Raw genomic sequence first — 24,801 nt, forward strand, 5'->3', positions numbered from 1 at the left:
ACTAATACATTGTATTTCATGAACCCTATTCCGTATTTCATTATTTTTACATTACTGCGACTACAAAGGCTGTATCTCAAAAACCGTAATAGCTAGACAGGGGCACGATTCTGCTATTTTACTTAAGCGACATACGATTCACATCCGACTGAGATCCAATCCCGACTCAATTACAATTGAAGCGCATGTGGCATTCCGCTATTTTTTCTTTTAAATAAACGTTTTTATCCGTTTCTGTGATTCAATAATGAATCATTTTGTCTGCAAATGATTTACGATTGCAGTAGAGCAAACTACCGTATAGACCAAAAATCGCAACCCAAACCCAACCCAAACCCAACCTTTTTGCTGACCTAAAAATCCCACCTCACCTACTACAGAAACCTATTGTGATTCAGGTTCAGTCTTGAAAACACAAGCAAAGGTGTCAAATATGGATGTGTGTTCACTCTCATTAGCGACACGACACCCCCCATTTACCTGATGGAGAAATTTTTGTATGTTTCTGTCTTGGATAGTTGAACCTACTGGATACGTTGCCGTTTCAACTTTGCTCGAGGTATAACTGCCGCTCATACGGAAATGTGCATGTGTGAGTCAAGTTGATACTTGTGTTTGTCAATTTTAACCTGACTTAAAAAGGGAGCTTCTCTGTTTGACCAGTGTGTATTTTTGGGTCGATTATCTCACGTTTGGCTGAACCTATTTTGATGCGGTTATCAGCAGACTAGGCATTAGGACTTTTCATAGGTTTTAGGTATTAATATTGAAGTATTTTTTGTAAAAAAAAAACTCTTGTTTTTGGAAATTCATGAATGAGCTATCACTATTTGTTGCATTGCCTCATACTTGGGCAAAATGGCAAACTTTTTCGTATTATACTTGTGACTTGGCGATTCCGGTTGTTTATATGATCTAAGGTTTTTGCATATAGGTACAGGTACGAGGCTTTGGGAAAAAAGTGAAACGAGCCTTTCGGTCGGAAAAAAAGATTCTTTTTTACGATTATGTTTGGCGTTTTTTGATGGCGGGATGTTTTTCAGCTTTTTAGGGGTTTGTGTGAAATGGAGGCACCTTTATGCCTTTGTGTGGAGTTGTGTGCATGTTTGTCACCGATGTGTTATACCTACTTTGAATAAATAATTTGTGTACCTATAGCTATATTTTATGGTAAGGTTAATTATGAACGAACAAATAATATTTTTTACAAGGCACAATTTTATTTAGGTTTATTCCGAGAAGCAAGTCTGACTACTAAAGGAAAACCATTTTTTTTTTAAGTTATTTAATCGTGTCTGGCAGGTTTTTTGCTTCCTAATACAAAGCTGATGTGTTTTTGTTTGTGTTGGAGGATGTAGATGATTTTAAGCATTTGTAAAAAAAAAGTATTTAACTACGTCCATACTTCTATGTCGTATGAATACTTCCTTGTATTTGTATACCTGCATATAGGAACTTATACCGAGATATGTAGTGTTTCCGGTACTACAGAGGCGTAAGTTCCCGATCAAAGGAAATATGTGAAAATTTTTGAAGACATATTTCTGTATGCACTAAAAAAATTAAAAATACAAGTCTATTTACGAAATCAATTTATTTTTTTAACAATCAATTATTAAGGGTGAAAAATATTCACCATAAATTAATTTGATTTAACAAAATCAATGCAACTGACTACAAAATGGCACCGTTAAATTATTTTTTATTTAAAAACTGAAAAATTACATTCAATCTAATTATAATGACTTTACTTCATAAAGAATTACAATTTACAACTTTATTCCTAAAGGGAAATTACACTGACATTGAAAAACTATAACTTTATTGGATACAAGATGAAAATAAATTAGCCAATCATAACACATTGTTTGATTGAACTAGCCAATTAGAGCCAATCAGAACGCATCACTTGATTGAAGTAGCCAATCAAATGGCTTCATTTGTTCAAAGTCAATCTTTACGCGGCTATATTCAAACCAAAAGTATTCTAGTTGCAATAAGGCACAGAAATCCAAATTATATTAAATCCATTATTATTTAGGTTTCTGTGTATCATAGAAAATCTTAGCATCTAGAAACTTTTTGAAAACATACAAAATTAAATGTATCCGTCTTCTTATTTTGAAATCGAGTTCTACTCGTAAATAAAAAAACAAGAATGAAATGTTAAGATTTTGAACCCCCGCACAATGCAGATTAAACTGTCGGCTCATAGTTGGACGATAGTTGATTAACCGTTTATTTTGAAGATAATTGGAAATCCAATCGAACTTTTTAGTCGGATACATGATCATTGTACAAATAAACACGATTATTTTTCCGACCCAAATATCGACCAATAGAATTGCACCATTCGACGTCACGTGGTACAACCTACATGGTATTATACTGAAAATTTTTTGAATATTTTCTCTGGTCGTTGCTACGTCAAACTGACAGGTTGTGGCCGACATTTGGGACGGAAAAATAATCTCCCGAATACCACACGAGCTTCAAAATTATCGGGTATTTTCCGATAGGTTCGTTGCAAACAAATGAAGGAGTCAAGTTTTTCAGGTTAAAAAATAACGAGCGCGAAGCGCGAGTGATTTTTCCTGAAAAACTTGACGACTTGTGGTATTATAAGTGAATAAATGTTTGAGTTTATCGCTGTCGTGTGCGCATTACCACTGATCTCCATACAGATTTATAAGCCCGGTCAAACTATTAGCAAAAAATTAGCCGATTAAAAGGTTGCAGTGTGCGGAAGTTTTTAGGGATCACTGTTTGACAGCGACTCCTTAAAAATCCCACTTTCAAAAGATGATATATATCACAATGTTTGAAATCATACTTTGTCTTATTGTAGCTAAGTTTAAAATCAGGTGCCTAAATATACATACTCCTGTATGCAGTGACAAATTATATTATTAAATGGACAATGCTTTTCCGGAAAAATCCTTTACAATATGGAATGTTGGTAAGATAATTTCCCAGCAATTGATAAGGTAATTTTCACATCTTGGAGCCCAAGATTTCATAAGAAATTAATTACTGACAGAGAAACAAAGCAATACCATAGAAATGGCTCATAAAGAAAACTGAGTTTATGTTTGTTCTTAAAAATGCCTAATTTGCCACTTAAGCATACACTGTAGATACAATTAAAAGTGAAAAATACCGACATTGAAAATTAATGCAAATTGTAACATTGAACACTATTTACAGGAGTATTAGCCACAGAGGAGAAAACAAATGAAGATTTCACACAGAATCCCTAGTCAGGAAAACAAATGCCCATCGAAGCCTCTTGAAATAAAAACGTGTGACTGAATACTCCATTGTTTAACTCCTCTGTGTAATTCGATTAGAAAGTAAAATTAATTCAGTCAACTATTAATAACGATTCTGCCTTCAGTTTTGATTTTCAGAGGCGAGTGAGCTCTGATGTAGAGTTCCAGAATCTTCTGATCGCGACCGATGTCTTTGGAGTTTTGTTTGCCGTCTCTGAACATCTGTAATTAGGGGAAAATTATCTCTTAAACATATGTAAGATGATTAAGTCTTTGATTGGATCTTGAGTGACCGGCTATCTTCTCATGACAAGTTTCTCTGTGTTCTGTAAGGCACTACAAATTGGCAGATTTTGCCTGTCAATTGAACATCTTTTGCAACTAGTCTAGTCGTTACGGGTAGTGAGAAGCCTGACTTTCAGTCTGACAACTAGACTTTCCAAGAGATTTTGGGATGCCAAGGTAACTGGAATGGTTAGATAGACGGTCGCATCATGTAAAACATTGATTACCTACTCAGTTAAGACCAGCATCCAGTTAATACTAAAAGCCGACCTCAACATTATGTTGTGATGCCAACATTCAGTTTTGGAAAAGGCTGGGCAGATGATGATTTCTAACTCCTCATTGAAAATGTGTGCCCAAAAATAATTTTATTCAATTTGGCAAATAAAATATAAAAATAATTAACTCTTAATTATAAAAAACTTACAGAGAACCCATCTCCTCCGTCAGACAGGTATGCTGGTGCCGTCACCCAATATATTTCCTCATCATCCAGTGGAGTAGACTGCTCGCCTACCAGTACTGAGGTGATGCGGTTACCTTCAGGCATCGTCACGTTGTATGTGACTTGGAGTCCTGGAAGATGAGGAAGGTGAGGGTAAGAGGAACTTTAGCTATTTTTTTTTTGTATCAATTCCTCTTGTTGTATAAATGAGCACATACTCAGGTAAATTCCGATTCGTTTCGCCACTTTTCACTTCTGTTAAGTGCCCAGAAACTACAAACTTTTAGTCGGCCAACAGAAGTGTGATACAGTAGTGCCATAAATCAGTATGGGGATGAACGTTGGTGCAAACATTACAACAAACAGGTACTCGGCTGGTATGAGACCGAATTAAAAGTTTAATCATATTTATATTTACGTATTAATTAACTGTCAGTCAACCTTCGAAACCAGCTATCACCTGAATGTCTAGTCTGTAGTTTGCGGGGGCTCTACGTATTTCAGGACCTTGGAGTCCAATTTCAATGAGATACCATAAAAAAACTGTATTTCAAACCATAGAAGATGCTAATTGAATAACCGAAGAAAAAAACCTTCAACTCACCAGCAACTTGCAATAACCAGGGTCCTTTAAAAGGGCTGAATCCCCACGCGTCACTAACACTTCTCTCCAGCGCTAGACGCACATACTTTCCTTGCAGCTCAAACAGCTCAACACGGTCGTTGAACGGCAGCAGCTCGAAGATTGAGCCTTCGGTTATAACTGTAGAAGAATAGAGAAGAAAGTTATTTATGGTATTTGGCTAAGAAATAAGAGGGTCAATAAGTCCTTACTATGTATTTGACATAGGGACAGCAGTTAGTGTGCTTGTCTGTTATGGGCTTGGATTTTGTACAAGAAAGGGAAGTTACAGCGGTTCCACACGACGGAATTTGACCCGCATTTATGTGTTATTTTTTACGCGCGACAAAAAACCTGTCACGCAGTTTCAGGTGTCATAGTTTGTACCGATAGTAAACAATTGTTTGTTTTCGCAAGTATAAGCGTGACACCACCCGTACGAATTAAGCGGAAAATCCGCTAATGCAAAAGCGTTGCTAGGTCTTGGTTTCAGATATCAGAATACCTATATCAAGACAATTAGGAGCTAAATAGAAAGCAGGTACCCATTTCTAGTAAAACGTTCAATAATGTGGCCAAACTTACTTCCTTGCATAATCGAAGACTTGATGTTACCACGCTGAATGAATGACACCAACTGGTGATTTGAATTGGCTGTCTTCTTAGCCTGTGAACAGAATAAGTTAACTTCCAGACGTATATTCTTTCACAATATTTTATTTTTTATCCTGGACAACCACGGAAGCTATCAACCATGGTTTCACCTGCATCTCGTGAAAACAACTCCACGAACCCAGATAAAAATCCTACAGCATTCCCCGATAAATGGGCTATCTATGTAAAACTGAAATATTATATTTTTTCAAATTGGACCAGACTTCTAAACAAACGATCTCTATAGCTTTAAAATATTATTACAGATGTACACTTGATAGCGATAAGTTTGGATTATTATACTTAATTTAAGTTTCATCAACTTCACGAAATTATTGAAAATTAAAATTGTCTACTCACAAACTCCAGCTGAGCATCAACCAGCATGTCTCCAATAGTGCACTCCCCGAAGACACAGTCGTCGAAGCGCATGGTGTTCTCAGTAGACCCCACGGGCACATTCTCAGCTTCGTGCACCATTTTCGCGTAGGGCGCTAGTTTCTCTTTTATTGTTTGATCTGGAAGATGATTTAAATTAATTTTTGCTATGTAGAATTAATAGAAAAGTTGCTTTAGCTAGCTGTCTAGCTCTGCAGAAAGTAGTTCTACAGTTGTACTATTACTATATATTACAACGGCAATATTACAGCCGCAAAACTACTTTCTGCAGATCCTAGCACCAGACTTGTTCCCTTCGTGCTAAGGTTAGCCTTTCACGCTTTAACTTATGTAGGCTTCTACATAATTTGCAGAAACGTCGTTGATAGAATTCCACTATCAGCTATCAGGCGGATTTGAGAAAACTCTGACACGAGGGCTTGCTAGATCATTAAACCTGCATTCGATAAGAAGAAGAAGATTGGTTGAAACTATCTAACAATTTTATGTAGACAATTACATACGTACTTACAATGTAAATTGTACTAAAACAACTACATGATGTTAAATGTTATTGGCTAATCTTAATTGCAACAACTAATTAAGATCAAGTTCACTTCACATAAGGTTATCAATTATATTGATTCATGCAGTATTTATTAATAACTAATTAATAACAATTTTAAGGTTGATCTATGAATAGATGACCTCCAGTCTATCAACAGTAGCAGAACTTTGCGATCAAAATATTTATTAACAAAATCGTCTAAAACAATTTTTTTTTGTATTGACAATCTTCCCATGTGCATCCTTATCTATTTCTTTATTAACTCCGTAATGTACATATTTCCGTATAGATATATTTCCTCTATGTAGTACCCTTATCTACTCTCCTATGTAAATCCACCCCTTCCTTTCTACGTCCGAACATTACTTACCGAAAACGACGGAACCGATTTAGATCAAAGGTTCATAAAATTTTAGAGACTGAAAAAAGACGAAGGATTCTTTTAATCTGATTGAGAGAAGTAGTTCTCCCGGTACATTAAGTTTATAAATATACAATATTAAATGTCAAGGAAATAGTGACTTTCTTTCAGGTTTCGTTCTTACCTTCAGGTATGGATCGGTCCAAGAAGAGAGGGTTGCCTTCCCACTTGACGTAGTCTCCTCGGAAGTCGAAGTAGACCGTCAGGTTGCCCATGTACTTGGTGAAAGCTGAGGCTTGGACTATCAGAACCTGGAATATAATGAGAACAACATGTAATATATGTAGGTAAAAACACTGGCCACCCCAACTTAGTTGGGAAAAGGCTCGGAGGGAGATGATGAACATGTAACATAGATCTTTCTAGTCTTGCTATGGCTAGTGGCACCCTTTATTTGTTATTTCATCGTCAGACTCTTTCGTTGTCCCCACTGTAGGCCTCTTCTCATAAAAAGAAGAAATTAGTGTTAATCACCACGCTGACCCAATGCGGATTGGCAATTTCAGACATCCAAAATTTCAGGGTTCCTCAAAATATTTTCCTTCACTTTCTCAGGTGACTGAGTAATGGCGTAGAAAAGGTCCATAACATAGTTAGAAGGTGAATATAATTTAGAATAGTTAATGAAAAGTGATACTGATAATTGCCTTCTTGAAACACACGCACTTGAGGGGGCTGGTTCTTTAACTACAACGCTACCACAACTTTTATAGAAACATCGAATATTCTCTATTGTTCCTTTACCTGATGCTTCTTATTCTCAGTGCTCTCAATGAACACGGGGTAAGGTCCAGCCACAGGTTCCCCGCTCGGAGCGTCTCCATTCCAGAGAAGGGAGTGAGTATGTCCTCCAACAATGATGTCTATATGCTCTGCGAAGTCTTTAGCTATTTCCCTGAAAAGAGAGAAAATGGGTCACAATTTTGGTAAATGGAGCTATAAGAAAGGAGGCTGGTTTTATGATCATTTGCCAATGGATTAGTGCAATATTTAGACCCAAAATCCACCAAAGAGAAGCAGAGTCTAAAGTTTTTAAACAGAGAAAGAAATGACCGAACTAAAGTAGGGGAATGCCCAAGATCGGGATAGTTGGATCTCATCGGGAGAAATCTACGTTCAACAGTGGACAGCAATTGGCTGATATGATGATCATAGGCTAACCGAATTTATACCTCAAAAATGGCGTCAAATACGTGAAGAAATCACTTAGAAATAGCTAGAATACGAACTTAGTGATAATAATATTCGGAAATAATACGTTAGAATACAATACGAGGAAACAGAATAAGATAAAACAAATAAGACGTGCATAATGAATACATAATGAAATAATTTGCATACTTTATAGAATAATAGGCATTTGTATTTCCCGTACCTAGTTGTTTATTTTAATTGCTTTCCCTGATAATGCTATTGGTGTCTTAAGACTTGAACTTATAAATTCACTGGCTTCTGCCAGTTTTTTAACCCGCATCCCAAGAGAACTACTATGCACATCCGGACAAAAAGGATATAATACCTATATGAGATTGAAATAAGATTTCTAACAATGCTAGTTTTTTTATAAAGCGGTCCAGTAGTTTCTGACAAACAGACTCTTCAATTTCAAAATATTCGCCTAGATAGGCCGTTTTAACGGCAAAAAAAATCCTCTAGACCATAAAATGACATCACCATATCAAACAAATATTTAGTCATTGAATGACCCATTATATGTACGTACGAGTATAGTTCAAGTGATAGACCATCCTCGGAATTCATACGATTAATTGAGCAATTGTTCTGCTCAACTCGACAGAACAAAGGATCCTTTGATCAGATGTTTGATAAAAATAATTTATTATTATTACTACCTACTAGATGTTATTTCAGCTATTTTTCTAGTGCCTTCCGATTTTACAAATACAGATTCTAGAATAAAATCGGTTCAGCTATTCAACAATTCCTTTATCTGATATATTGGAAAAAAATGTTCATGCCGTGACCAAGTCATCACGTTTGTTTAGTCGTAATTAAAAAAGCTGTAGGTGTTTAAAAAAAACATCCAAAAAACTGGACAAACGAGACCTCAGACTGTCCTTTAGAAAGGCACTTGCAACACGTCAATATGGTTTGTATTCTAAAGCCCACAAGGTCCTTTTTTGCGCAACATCGAAATAAGAAAAATAAGGAAGCTTGTGAAGCGTTCCTCTAATTTCCTGCCATGAACCGTTTCCCAGAATGTCATGTTATTTTCTTGTCAAGAAGTATCTTATAGGAAGGAAGACAGAAATCTTCTTGTCTTCATCAAGTAAGTAAATGCCTATTAGGAGAATTGAAGATAACTGTAGATATCTTACAATTGCAAAGTGGTTCAACAATGACAGGTCTTGTCATTGTTACAACATCTTAACCGTTTTTGACCTCAGGAGACAATAGACTCACATTTATTTACTCCTTAGGCGGAAGAACTCCTAGACAGGCCTTTCGCGTGCCGTCTGTTGGGACTGGTCAGCTCCAGCCTCATGTGGCTCTTTCCTCAAAAGGCCATTCCAGACCGTACATGGTGACACTCACACATAATAGTATTTGTAACATGTTTGGACTTTAAAAGAGACTATGACCCTTAAGTTTGTTTCAGCGTTTCTTCTCAGGGATCAATTAGTTAGGAAATGCCGACCTCAGCGTTCTTAAAATGACGTGTAAAAGTGATGTAATGTCCAACTTGCAAAATAAACGATTTCATTTCATTTCGAATTTCATTTAAAATAAAACTTATAACTATCAGTGTAAATAGTCTATAGCCTGAAAAAGGATTTAAGTTACCAGTATAGTTTACTAGGTTGGGGAAAGATTTTCTCTCGGGACGTGGGTGAAACAGCGAAGAAAAATTAGTAGCGCTGTAAGACACAGAATAACACTGAGGAAACTTACTTGTCAATCTCTAATCCACAATGGGACAGCAGGATGATAATATCAACTCCTTTTTCGTACAATATTTTAGCTTCACGCTTGGCCGCCGCCTTGGGGTCAGTGAACTTAACCTTGCCGGGCGATGATAGTTTCTGCAAATAAAAAAATATTCTATGAACACTTTGGAAACATAATACAGGAAACAATTTAATACTAGTGTTATTTGGTATGAAATTATAGGAGACTTGGTTACTTGTATGTAGATACACGGAGAGCACGTAAATGTTAGTCCTGCGACTGATATCTCTCCGTTCGTTTCGGATTACCGCCCCATCGGACTATGAGAGTGCAGGAATAGGAAGTGGATCTATAATATGTCCTGTGCAGTTGGCTGACGTGTTTATATAAGAACAGCTGCCGTGGCCGATAATCGGCTTGGAGGACATCATCATCATTACGAGCACATCAACATTTACCTACACACAAGTATAGCTCACCCGGTCTCGTGAGTTACAAAATATCTATACCAGTGTTTTGCGTGGAACAATTCTATACAATAAAGAATAAGAATATGGAACTGTAGAATGAATCATTTTCCTGCAACATACTTTTAAAAGAATACAGACATAAATTACTGTTATATATTCATGTAAGGACATTCAAAATGATTGCATATTCAGCTGTCTGGTTATGTTGTTAAAAGAAGTACATATTTATTCAGACTGTGCTAAAACAATATAGAATTTTAAGTTTTGTCAAATCATGCAGATCTGTAATTTGGTTAGAATTTATCACCACTTGAAACTGTATGCTTTTTGGTAAAACCAGATTTTTCACGCTGTTTTACACTCAAAATATATCTATAGTATAAAGAAAAACATCTACTTCTGAAACCCCTTATACTCCATTTCACCCATATCGCTCTAACGTTTTCTAAAAGATAATGAGCATTAAGATTTTGATGAATTCAGAACCACCCTTTTGGGAAGTCGGTTAGTGAGAAAAAAAGTAGTAAGGTTGTAGCCTTTCAAAATAAGTTTTCAATATAACCTTTTGATATTTTGTCACCATTAAGTTTAAAGTAAAAATACCCTCGCGTGTTTCACCACCGTCATACGATATATTTCCGCATTAAACATCCGCATAGCCATTTAAATAAAAAGCCAACAAACACGAAAGGTATACAAATCTTAAAATATGAAGTGCTCAAAATTGAGTTGTGTTGGTGAGCACGCACGCGTAATGTTAACTGTGCACGTGTTACACGCTATGTGATAACACGTATATTGTTAGTGTGCACGGACTTCTATGCACGAATGATAGCTGTCAATGGTGTTATCCGTGATATGAGAAAGTAAGATAGTAGATATCTCAATGCAGATCAATATTATCCAAAGTTTCTAAAGAATCCTGTTACTGTATCCCTTATTCTTTTTCCTGCTACGTATCCCTCGTGGTGGTGGGATCAGCTTAGCTAATTTCCTTCTCCACTTCGCTCTATCTGTGACATCGCTCTTGGACACCTGGCACTATTTCATAACTTTCGCAACTATGTTCCGTCATGTAGTTTTGGGGCGGTCTCTAGATCTTCATAAAACCCAGACTAAGATCAGTCAAGATCAGAGATACCTCAAAAGTAATTTCAAAAAGTCTTATTTTAAACCTAAAGAACTATTTTAGTGTAGTATAAGTGCAATATACACGGAAGATACATAGACAAACTTTTTAATTACATTGAACTGTATAGACACTGGTCTGTATAAACCTAATAATTTAGTATTTTTCAAAGTAAAATAAAAAAAAAAATTTTGAAATATTATGTCACAAGTACACATTGTGTACTTGCTTTGTATGTGCATGGGAGAACACGTTAATGTCGGTCCTGCGCCTGATCTCTCTCCGGTCGTGTCGGATTGCCGTAGCCATCGGGCTATGAGAGTGAAGGAATAGTGAGTGCACTAGTGTCAATGTCATGCACTTTAACTATTGCCCCAAACTAAGCATGCCTGCATTTGAGTGAGTCATAAAAAACAATATTACCTATTGAGGGAATTATATCTAACATGAGAATCATACATCACGATGGCTATTCGAAGATTTAAGATTAATGACAGTTTGACACCTAACTATCTATACTGACATAAAAGTTATTTCACTGTAACCATTCTTGGAAATTGATTAAACAATGCTTGATTCCTCTCGAAGATTAAGAGTACCCATACCTACACTGTAAACTAAACAGTCGGCCGACAGTTGTCCTGATGTGGGAAAAAAAAATCTTGATTCCAATCAAAGTTTTCAGTCGGTCTGATACCGGCTAAATACCTGATCTTTGTAATGTGCGTACGACCATTCATCTTCATACTGATTTATGAGCCCAAACAAACTATCGGCCGACTATAAGTTTGCAGTGTGCTCTTAAGATTACCACCGACAGCTTGACATTTGAATATCTCTTTAACGATCTTTATACCTAGGTCTTTGAACATCCTTGGCAGTCGTTACGGGTAGTCAGGAGCCAGTAAGTCTGAAACCAGTCTAACCAAGGGGTATCGGGTTGCCCGGGTAACTGGGTTGAGGAGGTCAGATGGGCAGTCGCTTCTTGTAAAGCACTGGTACTCAGTTACATCCGGTTAGACTGGAAGCCGACCCCAACATGGTTGGGAAAAAGGCTCGGAGAATGATGATCTGTGTACCTAGATACGTAACGTAGTTTTTTCACAATAACCTTTCTTCGAGATAGATAAAACAATAGATCACACGTACAATAGATGAAGAGGAGGAATTATAATAGAATAACATCAGGAATCTTTCTCTATACGTGTATTTTGTTATTTCTATGGTCGAGAGGTATGCACAAACGGTGGATAGTATCATCGAACAATACCTACCAAGTATGTAGATTATTTGAATCTTTGCTCCGTGTATCTATAAGATGAGGTTTGAAACAAACCGAAAATTTTAGATATTTCAGTATTTAGGATTTTAAACGTTCTTGTTGCTTATTTACACGCTTGTGGGCGACACATTTTTGCGCATACTTTCTCCTCTGATTGTTAATTAAACTTGATAATAATTGAGTATTTATAAATTTATCTTTTCTTCTACAAGTTATTATCTTCCTCTGCCTCTCCATGCATCTACACTCATACTCATCCCTCCCTTTATTACGTGTGTTTCATCCCTCTTTCATATTTTTTCTCTATCATAAGATCATCAATCTAGTTTTTAGTTAATTTGATGCATCCTAACAGGGTATACATTTTGCATTAAATAAATTCTCTTACCGCAGTATCAGGCGTAATAAGTCCAATTAATCCGATCTTCCTGCCTTTCCTCTCCGCTATGTGATGAGGCTTATACAATCCTTGCAGGACTGCTTCTTCAGTAGTATCCATGTTCGCAGCCAGCACTGGTGCTTTCAATGCTGAGAGGTACGGTGCCAGCCCTTCGGGACCGTCATCAAATTCGTGATTGCCGATTGCCTGAGGAAATAGTATTGTTTGGATAGTAGTAATAAGATTATCAAGGTCGATTTATTGATGTTTTTTTAAACAGGTTCTGTATAGAAGAAAATGCGTAGGTACCTATGTCAGGAAATTCAGGTTAGCTGTTATCACATTTAACATACCTATTACAAAAGTGAAAGTTTGCATTAAGTACATTTTTGGTACCCTTTCACGCAAAAACTACTAAACGGATTTTGATGAAATTTGACAGTAATATAAGCTTGTAACTTCCGAATAATATTAAGACTGCTTTTTATCCAGGTGTAGGAAAAAATAATTGGGTACACAGGTGAAGCCGAAGGGAACAGCTAGTCAATCTATATTGTATACTACTATACGTAATTAACAGTGCCTATGACGTATATGACTATGACGCAGCCTTACTATCAATTCTTTTAATTTTCTTTTAATTACCACATCCATTATCATTCGGTATCACCCGCAACAGAATTGTATTTCCTAACAATAAACTTAGATAAGCCACATTATTACATCCGATTAAACATTGTTGCTCAATATCTGAACATAATCGTAAAATGCTGTTTCAGCTTCACTGAGTAAAATATAGCCTCTGTCATCGAGGGAATAGTGTAGCTTGATAACAGTGGAATAGTTTTTCAAATCTGTTGGACCTGTTTGTGTACTAGAAGCAATATATTTTTTCTTTTTATAACATTAGTTTAGATATTTTAATGAAACTACTTTTACGGATGTTATCGCGGTTATTATTTTTTGACTCAAAACGGGACATTGTTTTATTTAGGTCAAATCATAGGTAGAGAAAAAAAAGACACTTTTGTAATGTTATTTATTGAGAAAAAGTTAGTTGGCTTAAAAGTTACGAATCACAAAATATATGTAGGTACCCAAAATGTTTAGTTATATTTATATTTATCGGAAGAACAAATTTTTTTTAATATATCTGGTGACGATTTCAAATAAGAATGAAACTCCTGGCATGTTTTTTTTATATTCACCTTAATTATCAACATCGCCTTTAGAACTGAAATTTGTAACTGAGTTTTCTCAGATGTCCACAATTTATTCATAATAGAAAATACTCTTTCTACTGGAGCATTTGTAGCAGGCAAACATAAAATATATTCAATAACAATACAAAAGTTTTCATGCTGAAGATTATTGGCGCGAAAGTGTTTGAATATTTCCACCCAACGGGTTTCTGTGGAAACATTTAAATTATTCCATTCCGTTATTTTTTGTGATGTAATGTAATTTGAAATTAAGGAAAATTCGTCAAAAACTTCAGTATCTTTATTACAGTCAATATATTGCTTTTCAATTAATAAATCCAGAGATTTTTGAATGTCTTCCCATGTGGGAACCTTTTTTAAATCTGCCCAATAAAATATCTCCATTTCTTTGGTAAGAAAGGAAGTCCACTGCTCCAGATATTCACGGCTTGTTTTATAAAATTCTGTAGCCGTCCTTTTCACAAATTCTTCATCAATATTAGTACCACTATCTTTCAATTTTAATATTAATTGACGGACCATAAATGGAAGAAACTGATTGGTCTGTTTCTGAATTAAATTGTCTTTTAATTGATTGATTTCTTTTGCAGCTTCTATTGCCGATACAGTCTGACCTTCAAGTTTCAAGACAGCTTGATGAAAACTTGCTGACTGGGCGTGTAAAAAATAAAACCACAATTCTGATGTGGGATCTTCAAAAAAGATTTTTAGTAACTGGGGACATTTTTCAATACTCAAAAAGTAGTTTTTTAACGGCTGATACATTTTTAAAACCCTCTCTAAAGCAGGCATAAGAGCAAGCCATCTGGTTTTGCTATAGCCGAGCATTTGTTGATATTCCGTTTCAGTTTCGGCACAAAACTCTTTTAGAGCTTCAACTCGAATCGTATAGATATAAAAAAATGAATATATCTTCACAATAACGCTTTCGTAATCTACGGGTAGTCCATCTGCAGCGGATTTTACTGCATTGTGAATAACATGGGCTCCACATCCAATACCTATTAATTCTTTTTTCAGAGATGATTGTAATTTCGTTAATACATTGTTAGTTCCTCGCCTAGCTGCACCTCCGAAATTGACGTTGGCATTGTCCCCGCAAAATGCTACGACTTTTGCTGTCAAATTATTATCTGTCAACACTTGGCTTAAATAATTGACAATGATGTCAGACGTTTCACCGGGTTGGTCTTGTAAATCTAAAATTTTTACTTGCACACCTACGTAAGGTTGAAAAAAGCGCACTACAATGGGGTATATTTTCTTGTTACCGTGGTTTGACGCGTCGTTTAGTATTGTAATGCAATTGCACTTATCAAGGTCATCTTTTAATTCTTTCATTGCTGTAGGCGTCAAAACATTTACTACAATAGCTTCTGATTTCGTACGCGCGCATGTAAATTTGGGATCAAAACATGATTGAATCAATTTCGATGCACAATCATTAGAACGAAAACTGTGGTTTTCTTGTACCGTGTGATAAGCCCAGACGCCTTCTGCCGCGGCGATATCCAAGTCCTTCAAAGTTGGCGCGTCCGATTTCTTGAAAAAGTTTAACATCGTAGAACTCGAAGCCGCGGCACGATCGGCATTTTTATGTTTGTCAGACTTTAAATGCTGTTCAATATCACCGCCACCGCTGTGGGCAACACTAAATTCTGTACGACACTTTTCACATCTAACATCTGATGGAGTATTTATTTGCTTGATAAACGGATATTTTGCTTGTAAGCTAACATTGAACGAACACTTGCGTTTCGGCATTTTAACTTGTGATTCCAAACCAAAAGAAATTTAAATTATTTACTACACAAGCACCAAACAATAACAAAACAAATAGCGAGAAATGGGCAAATGAAAGTTTTTCAAGCAATAGTCAATAAGTCAACAAAACACGAGCGATAATTATTATGAGTTGACGTCTTGGCCACTATCGGCTGTCGCTGCGTCGACGACGACGCGGTCTCGCTCTCGCACACCGCTAGCTCGCGTCCGATTGGTGCGGGCGTCACATCGCGGCGGCGGGCGGGCGGTGGCCGGCCGTCGGCTGTTCAAATTTTCGCGCGGTTTCTGAAAACGGGACAATTGTGCGTCCCACAGTCCATTTCGGGGACACCGGGACTCGTAATTGTAAAAAGGGACAGTCCCGTTCAAAACGGGACGTCTGGTCACGGTGATACCGTATCACCCGCAACAGAATTGTATTTCCTAACAATAAACTTAGATAAGCCACATTATTACATCCGATTAAACATTGTTGCTCAATATCTGAACATAATCGTAAAATGCTGTTTCAGCTTCACTGAGTAAAATATAGCCTCTGTCATCGAGGGAATAGTGTAGCTTGATAACAGTGGAATAGTTTTTCAAATCTGTTGGACCTGTTTGTGTACTAGAAGCAATATATTTTTTCTTTTTATAACATTAGTTTAGATATTTTAATGAAACTACTTTTACGGATGTTATCGCGGTTATGTTAATATTAGGCCTTAATTATTGTATGCCCAACAAGTCGTGGAGGCCTAGTGGGCAAAGAACCAACCTCTACAGTATGAGGGCGCGGGTTCGATTCCAGGTCAGGCTAGTACCAATGCAACTTTTCTAAGTTTGTATGTACTTTCTAAGTATATCTTAGACACCAATGATTGTGTTTCGGATGGCACGTTAAACTGTAGGTCCCGGCTGTCATTGAACATCCTTGGCAGTCGTTACGGGTAGTCAGAAGCCAATAAGTCTGACACCAGTCTAACCAAGGGGTATCGGGTTGCCCGGGTAACTGGGTTGAGGGGGTCAGATAGGCAGTCGCTTCTTGTAAAGCACTGGTACTCAGCTGAATCCGGTTAGACTGGAAGCCGACCCCAACGTAGTTTGGGAAAAAGGCTCGGAGGATAATGAATTATTGTATGCCCAAACGGGCTGATTGTTGTAGGTACTGTAACTATATCATTATACCTTTTTTTTTTTTTTTTTTTTTGTTGTCGCTGGGTAAAAAATGCTATTACGCATGCCCTTCCCGTCGGGGGACGGGAGAGGGGTATGTGGGACTCCCCGGTAACGACGTTCCCGGTATACCCACTAAAAAGGCCCAGCGGCACTCCGACCTCGCCTGAGTGGAGGGGGTCTGGGAATCTAGTGCATCCAGTCCCTATATCATTATACCTAACACCTGTAACCAACACAATCAATACAATAAAGATTACTTTTACTCTTACTATTATTTAATCCCGACGTTTCGGATCCTTTACAGCATCCATTAAGTGTCAGAAATCAATTAGTTTGGAATGTTTAGATGTCCTTAACGTCAACTTTAAACAGCCCATTCTTAATAACTTCCCTGTCCTATGAGTTATAAGTTACAAACACCAATTGTTTCGGTAACTATTTTGTCTGCATCAAGGATAGTGAAGAGGATAAAATTATTTCCAAAAATCAATACTTTTGTTGCTTTCCACATGTATTCATAGGTGGTAATACTTGTAAATAGTTCACATGGACCCTGTCGGGCACAGCAAAATAAGTAAGTTAGGAGAGAGGAAGCTCTTATTGGCTATGTTGCTTATTATTGTTATGACTAACGGCCAGTTTCTTCATCAAAAGTTAAAGTAATGTCTAAAGTAAAAGTAACGGTCAAATTCGTTTTTTCAAGGCTAAAGTGACAGCAAAACTAATAGAAAAATTGAATTTAACCGTTACTTTTACTTTAGACATTACTTTAGCCATAACTTTAACTTTTGATGAAGAAACTGGCCGTAAGACTAAAGTAGTTTTACTTACATGAGCATCATGAGGTATCAAATTCATGAACTCCTGGGTCACATTCCACTTCAGCAGAGTATACCAGTATGTACCCTGGAAACTGTCACCAGCATTCAAGACTATGGAGTCAGGTTTCTCTTCCAGGAGTGTGTGGATCTCCTGGTAAAGCCTGGGAAAGCCGCCAATGCAAGAATTGTTGTTGTACCTACAGGTTGGCGTGTCCACTGAGGTTTCTTCAAATCTGGAACAGGAGTTTTTGAGATGGTTAGTGATAAGAAGACAGGATAATGTTTAGTTGGATAGTCTTTTGTTTTGTGTTTGTTGTCAGGTATATAAATATTTGCAGGTAATTTAGAGTAAATGACGTCACACAAAAGTAATTAGGAATATTACGGTGGAAGTGGTCGCCTTATATTTTTAAATGATGATGGTACAATAAAATTCATAGTACTTAAGTAAATGATTAAAAAAAGTATAGGTGTTGTTATCTATTATATTGATTTATCACCTGTGGTTATTATTAAAGACCAAATACCATTTGTTGGTAGAATACAAAAACAATTGAATTATTCATCCATTGTTTTGAGCATTTTGCGAACTGACTTTCCGTGTATTCGCAAAATTATTATCAACAACAAAAATTAACAAAATACTCTCAGTTTAATAAACGAGTTTCTCGCAAAAATACCAGTTTGGTTTCGTCACAGAATCTTGACATTATATCACTTAGTGAATTGTATCAAGGTTGATTCTGACTACGACAACTTACAACATAATAATAATTGCGACCAGACCGATTGTCAGTCCAGGCGGCTGTTCTCAATAAGGAGATCAGCCAGCTGCGCAGGACATATTACCAACTAGCCGTTTTCCCGCGGTTTCGCCCGCGTCCCGTAGGAACTACCTATGTACTGCCGGTACCGGGACCAAATATAGCCTTTGTTACTCGGGAAGAGTGTAGCGCCCCAACAGTGAAAGAATTTTTCAAATAGGTTCGGTGGCTTCGGAGCCTTTAGGGTACAAACAAGAAAAAAAGAATCATCTTTATTACATTAGTAGATAACCATTTGCACACAGACAGGTCACAAGGGACACAAGACATTATTACTGCCCTCTATATATATCTTGGACACCGATGCCTGAGTAAAAGTGAAGGAAAACATTTTGAGGAAACCTGGACATAAATTCTGAGATCGCCAATTCGCATTGAGCAAATGTGGTGATTAACGCTCACTCCTTCTCTATATGAGAAAAAGCCTATGTCCTGCAGTCTATTCTAGGTAATATTATAAAGCTGAAGAGTTTGTTTGTATACTTGAACGCGCTAATCTCAGGAACCACTGGTTCGATTTGAAAAAATCTTTCAGTGTTACATACCCCATTCATCGAGGAGGGTTATAAGCTACTTTTTGTCCGGGTTCGTGCAGAGGTTCCCACGGGATGCGGGTGAAACCGCTGGCAGAAGCTGGGTGGACAATAAAAAGGCTGATGTTGTCATTCATCATCATCTCAGCCATAGGATGTCCACTGCTGAACATAGGCCTCCCCCTTAGATCTCCACAGATATCTGTTGGAGGCGACCTGCATCCAGCGTCTTCCGGCGACCTTTATAAGGTCGTCTCTCCACCTTGTTGGTGGACGTCCTACGCTGCGCTTGCTAGTCCGTGGTCTCCACGGATGATGTCATTATTCTAAACTATTGTTTCATGAAACTGATACGCAATATATTATGACGATTCCATGACTATCAGTAGGTAGGTATTATGTTTAGACTATAATAAGCTAAAGCTTTGATCTGGTTTCTTTGATTTCTAAGAAACATGCCTAGGACGAATATAAAACAAAAGGATTTGTTATGGTTAAAGTAAGAAGGTCTTTACCTATGTGTCTACTCTACTTGGAAAACTACAAACCTAGGTAGTAATTGTTTTTAAACAGATGTTCCTTTTGTCTATATTATTGTAATATTAGAAAATTAAGTTCTTTCTGAACACCGGCTGTTCCCCGCAGTTCCACTCGCGTCCCTGAATAACTACTTCCCGAAGATGGATAAACCTTACCTTATGTTCTTTATCAAGCTTTAGACTATCTATGTAGACTGCAGGCACCAGATTTGATTTACATCGGTTCAGGACTATTGGCGTGAAAGTGCGATAGACGGACAGAAATACTTTCGCATGTGCAATATTAGTATGGACTTACTTTACTCAAACTTGTATTGACTAAACATAGACTAAACATCTGTTAGTCTGCAACGCTCTCAAATCTATATTTCACGTAATATTTTATTGTAGTCGTGGTGGCCTAGTGGGTAAAGGCCCAACCTCTCAAGTATGAGGGCGCGGGTTCGATCCCAGGTCAGGCAAGTACCAATGCAACTTTTCTAAGTTTGTATGTACTTTCCAAGTATATTTCAGACACCATTCACTGTGTTTCGGATGGCACGTTAAACTGTAAGTCCCGGCTGTCATTGAACATCCTTGGCAGTCGTTACGGGTAGTCAGAATCCAGTAAGTCTGACACTAGTCTAACCAAGGGGTATCGGGTTGCCCGGGTAACTGGGTTGAGGAGGTCAGATAGGCAGTCGCTTCTTGTAAAGCACTGGTACCTACTCAGCTGAATCCGGGTAGACTGAAAGCCGACCCCAACATGATTGGGAAAAAGGCTCGGAGGATGATGATTTTATTGTAATAGTTAGGTTTAGTTATCTTATTAAACACTCTGTTAATGTTTGTAAAGATTTAGAAGAAACATCTACCGACCTATTGAAAAAGGTAAGACCTGTGATGATAGTTGTTGATTTGGTCAATAAATTAATGAATAGAAAGCATTATTAAACGGGTGAAACCGCTGGCACAGCTAAAGATTAACATACTCATAACTATTGTTTATAATGGGTGAAATTATTATTATAAAATGCTTATACGTCACGCCATTGATACCTACTTAGGTATGCATCACATGTTGCCTACTATAATATAAAAAAGAAAAGGTTTTATAATCAATTATAAATAAAAAGGTCATTTATAGTTACCTATTATAATCGCTTGTTTTTATAGAAAACCTCACTTATAGTTTCTAAATTTCTCTCTCATTATGAAAACAAAAGACAGCCGGTCCGTACCTACCTACCTATAGTTTTCACAAAGCAGCCCGGAGTCTAGAAGTTGGTGATTGATACACCCGTGCATCGGAGAGCACGTTAATGTCGGGCCTGCGCCTGATCTCTCTCCAATCGTGTCGGATTGCTATTCCATCGGGCTATGGGAGTGAAGGAATAGTGAATGCACCTGTGTCTGCGCAAATGCTTGTGCACTATAATAATGTCCTGCGCAGTTGGAATATCTCGTTACATGAGAGCAGCCGTCGTGGCCGATAATCGGCTAGGAGGACATCATGATTTTCAAAGCAAACGGAAGAACGAACTACCCAAAAAGCTAATTAAGGACGATTCGAGACCTACCTCTACATTTACCTAGTTGAAAATAGGCGGAGTTCCCATTCGTCCCACTGACCTCGTCACCCGTCACGTTTTAAGCCTGCCATTCATCAGTGTTAATGAGTTCACTAAGTTCCTACGGTTCGCCTACGGTTTCACCCACATTCCAATCGACCTATCTATTTCTCGTATCCCAATAAACAGAACCTAGTCAAGTTTTACCTAAGTGCTAGCTGTCGCAAACGCGGCTGCTGAGATAAAATAATATAATCACCCTAAACGCATATACCTGCTCCGTTCCGTCGTGGGTAAAAAGGAACCATTTTTTTTGTTTGTTTATACCCTAAAGCCCGAAACTAAAGAACCGATTAGAAAAACTACACTTTCCCCGAGTAACATGGGCTATATTTCATCCATTTACGGAAAGAAGTTCCCTCAGGACTCGGGAAAACCACGGGAAAACAGCAAATATTTCATATTCTAATCTCATTCTACTAAGTCATACGAAGTCGCTCCTTGTAAAGCACTGGTACTCAGCTACATCCAGTTTGGAAGCCGACCCCAACATAGTTGGGAAAAAGGCTAGGAGGGTGATGAGAATGATAAGTCATACGAAGAACATGCGTCAGTAAAATGTTATTTATTTACAAGAGCAGACATAACGTGCTATTGAGTATTACGAGTACGTGTAGATAAGTTGATCTCATCTCTTATTTGATAATAATATAGTTTTATCAGCTGTCTTATCTGTAGAAACGTGAAAGGCGTGTGATGTGCGGGAGCTGATTATAATATACTTTTGATTATTTCTAAGTAGTTATTTCCCGACAATTTCAGGAGAACCAAAAATACCCCTCCCGCTATGGGTGCAGCGTGAAGGAGTGTCAGACTCTTACTGACTAAAACCCATCATGTTCCTTCTTAAGCCCTTTATGTACCAGGGCCGCGGTAACTCTTTGGAATAATCCCGCAGCCTCGGCAAGAGGACCTTGTTCCAGGATCAGAAGTAGCTTCTATGCTATCCTGATGTTGACATAAGCTATTTCACGGCCAAGTGGCATCTAAATCCATTCGGTAGTTTTAGGGTGGAAGAGTTACAAACATCAACATTAGATTTTTATGGCCTTACTACAAAAACTTTAACGTCTGTTTTACACTTGTCTAAAAAAATTGTGGCTGCAAAATGAACCATATGTCAACGTCATAATTTGACATTTTTTTAGACAAGGCTTAATCTGACGTTTAAAAGTTTTTGTGGTAAGACGGTTTATGTTTGACAATTATTTAAACAGTTTCCTCGCGTGAATAATATTTTCCTGACCTTCCTTAAAGTTTCAATCGATTCTCATACCAAGGTTTTACAAACATACAATTGTAGATACTAAAGTATGGGAGAAAGGGGTTTGTTGTAACAAGGGTAGGTAGAAATAGCGGCTTTTAAACAATTTTTCAAACATTGTTCACGGTTATACGACTGCAGAATCCGCATAAACTTAGTAAATATATTTTACTTATTTTTGTAATGAGGACAATCATTCTTCACACTAATATTATAAATACGAAAGTTTTTGTATGTTTGTTGCTTCTTCACGCGCAAACGGCTGAACGGATTTTAATGGGCTGTGATAAATAGCTTATCAACATCAAAATACCACATAGGCTACTTTTTATTTGGGTGCTGAAATTAGTTTCCTCAGGAAGCGGCTGAAACCGCTGGCGGAAGCTAAAAGGTCGAAAAAAGGCATTGCGACCAGGAAGAGCCTCTCTCTGCCTCTTAAGTAAATAATATACTTAACACTAATAACATAAATGCGAAAGTATGTTTGCTTTTGTACTTTCACTATACAACAAAACTGAAAGTTTATCCTGGAACATTAACTGTTCCTACTTACATACTCTGACTCGGGTGAAACCGCGGGAAATAGTCAGTCATACTTATAAATTTCAGTATACCTATTATATTAGGTATCTAACTCCTGCCAGCGGTTTCACCCGCATTCCGTGGAAACCTCTGCACGAACCCGGATAAAAAGTAGCCTATAGTCTTCCTCGATAAATAGGCTATCTAACACTGAAAGAATTTTTCAAATCGGACCAGTAGTTCCTGAGATTAGCGCGTTCAAACAAACAAACAAACAAACTCTTCAGCTTTATAATATTAGTATAGATTATCCTTTAAAATTACACAGGAGAAATAATTATATACTTAGCAGGAACGCAAACCTTATTGTTTATTTATACTAACAATTTGACGGATTACTTGAAAGTAGTGACCTTTACAAAAATCGATAAACTTGCTATAAATAAATTAGAGTAGGCACTTCATTATTCCAATTGATTAAACAACATACAGATAAGTTATTTAGACAGTACTTAGTTAAACCGCCTTGCTTATAAATCGATTTTTGTTAACTCTTAAGCTACTGAAAAATATAAACATTTACTGCGTTTATTCTTTCAGAATTTCGTGCAATACAGGAAGTGATACCCTTCCGAAATTAACGAAGGATTTTTTTGCGTAATTATCCGCAAAAATATGTTAAAACTTACCTAGCATGAAAATCATTATAGTGTATTATATCCAACTTGTACAACCCTTCGAAAGGTAACGCAAATCCATTTGTGTAACCACACAAAAACACTAAAGTCACGAAAAACATTTTAGGGTTATTTAGTACCTAGTTCATATATTTTTTTATTTATTTTTTTACATCGCGCGCGTGCGGTCCCCTCGGCTGTCGGATAGGTACTGACCACAGAGTACATTTGGTACTGACCATCAGGGGTGACAATCTTAATGGCTGATTTACATTGAGTCAGTAACTGACGTCAGTCCACTGACAAGTCAGTGCTGACCCGGCACTGCCATCGTGTAAATTGATTTGAAGTCAGTACAGTACTACTGACGAGACACTGACACCACACTGACTTCGTGTAAATAGCACGCGTCAGTTTTCGGCGCCTACACTGACGTCAGTTACTGACTCAATGTAAATCAGCCTTAATAGTGGCAAACGAGAAAACGTATCATTATAGGTCTGCAAAATGAAGTGAGACAGTAAATACATTGAGGTCCTTACATGGAAGTGTCATTTTAATTTGGTAGTATTATAATGTAAGATATTAAAGAAACTGAAATATAGATGGCGTTATTTGTAATGACGATGATGCGCGATTGCGTAGTAGTTATGCTTAGGTGTGTAAGAGGGCGCTATCACATCTTTTATTGGTTCTACTCTTACCCTATCTTTTTTTTCAGCTAAAATAAAAAAATAAATAATAAAAATTTTGAGTTGCATATTGAAGCAATTACTAAAATTTAATGTTTATTATCAATTAGCCAGAAATAAAATAAAATTCAAGAATTTATTTTCTACTGGCAACATTAAATCCATTTTCTACATGCAACATTATGCAAAAATTGTCAATCAAACAAATTTGGCTGCCGGTTTGCGCTGAAGTGCTTTTCGGTGTCTTGTTTGTTTTTCCAGATTTTTATCCCTATTAGTGCTTTATCCACCTAAGTCCGTTAAGTTGAGCCTCTGCTCCTTCGGCCGTGTCGATTTTG

The 24,801-nt window shown here is 37.2% G+C and overlaps 1 protein-coding gene across 1 annotated transcript; it reads right to left on the reverse strand.

Annotated features, from left to right (window-relative positions):
- Window positions 1-1,577: 1,577 nt before the first annotated feature.
- Window positions 1,578-23,994, reverse strand: LOC124639340 (apyrase-like). The gene is made up of 12 exons (XM_047176650.1): window positions 23,784-23,994; window positions 17,813-18,035; window positions 12,825-13,022; window positions 9,559-9,689; window positions 7,390-7,540; window positions 6,770-6,896; window positions 5,639-5,796; window positions 5,210-5,291; window positions 4,607-4,765; window positions 3,985-4,133; window positions 2,630-3,494; window positions 1,578-2,311 (listed from the first exon to the last, which is right to left on the reverse strand). Exons 1-11 carry the CDS (start codon window positions 23,891-23,893, stop codon window positions 3,369-3,371), a joined length of 1,614 nt encoding a protein of 537 aa, XP_047032606.1. The 5' UTR covers window positions 23,894-23,994; the 3' UTR covers window positions 1,578-2,311; window positions 2,630-3,368.
- Window positions 23,995-24,801: the final 807 nt, after the last annotated feature.

This window comes from Helicoverpa zea, chromosome 19 (genome assembly GCF_022581195.2).
Source record: "Helicoverpa zea isolate HzStark_Cry1AcR chromosome 19, ilHelZeax1.1, whole genome shotgun sequence".
Classification (NCBI taxonomy): Eukaryota; Metazoa; Arthropoda; class Insecta; order Lepidoptera; family Noctuidae; genus Helicoverpa; species Helicoverpa zea.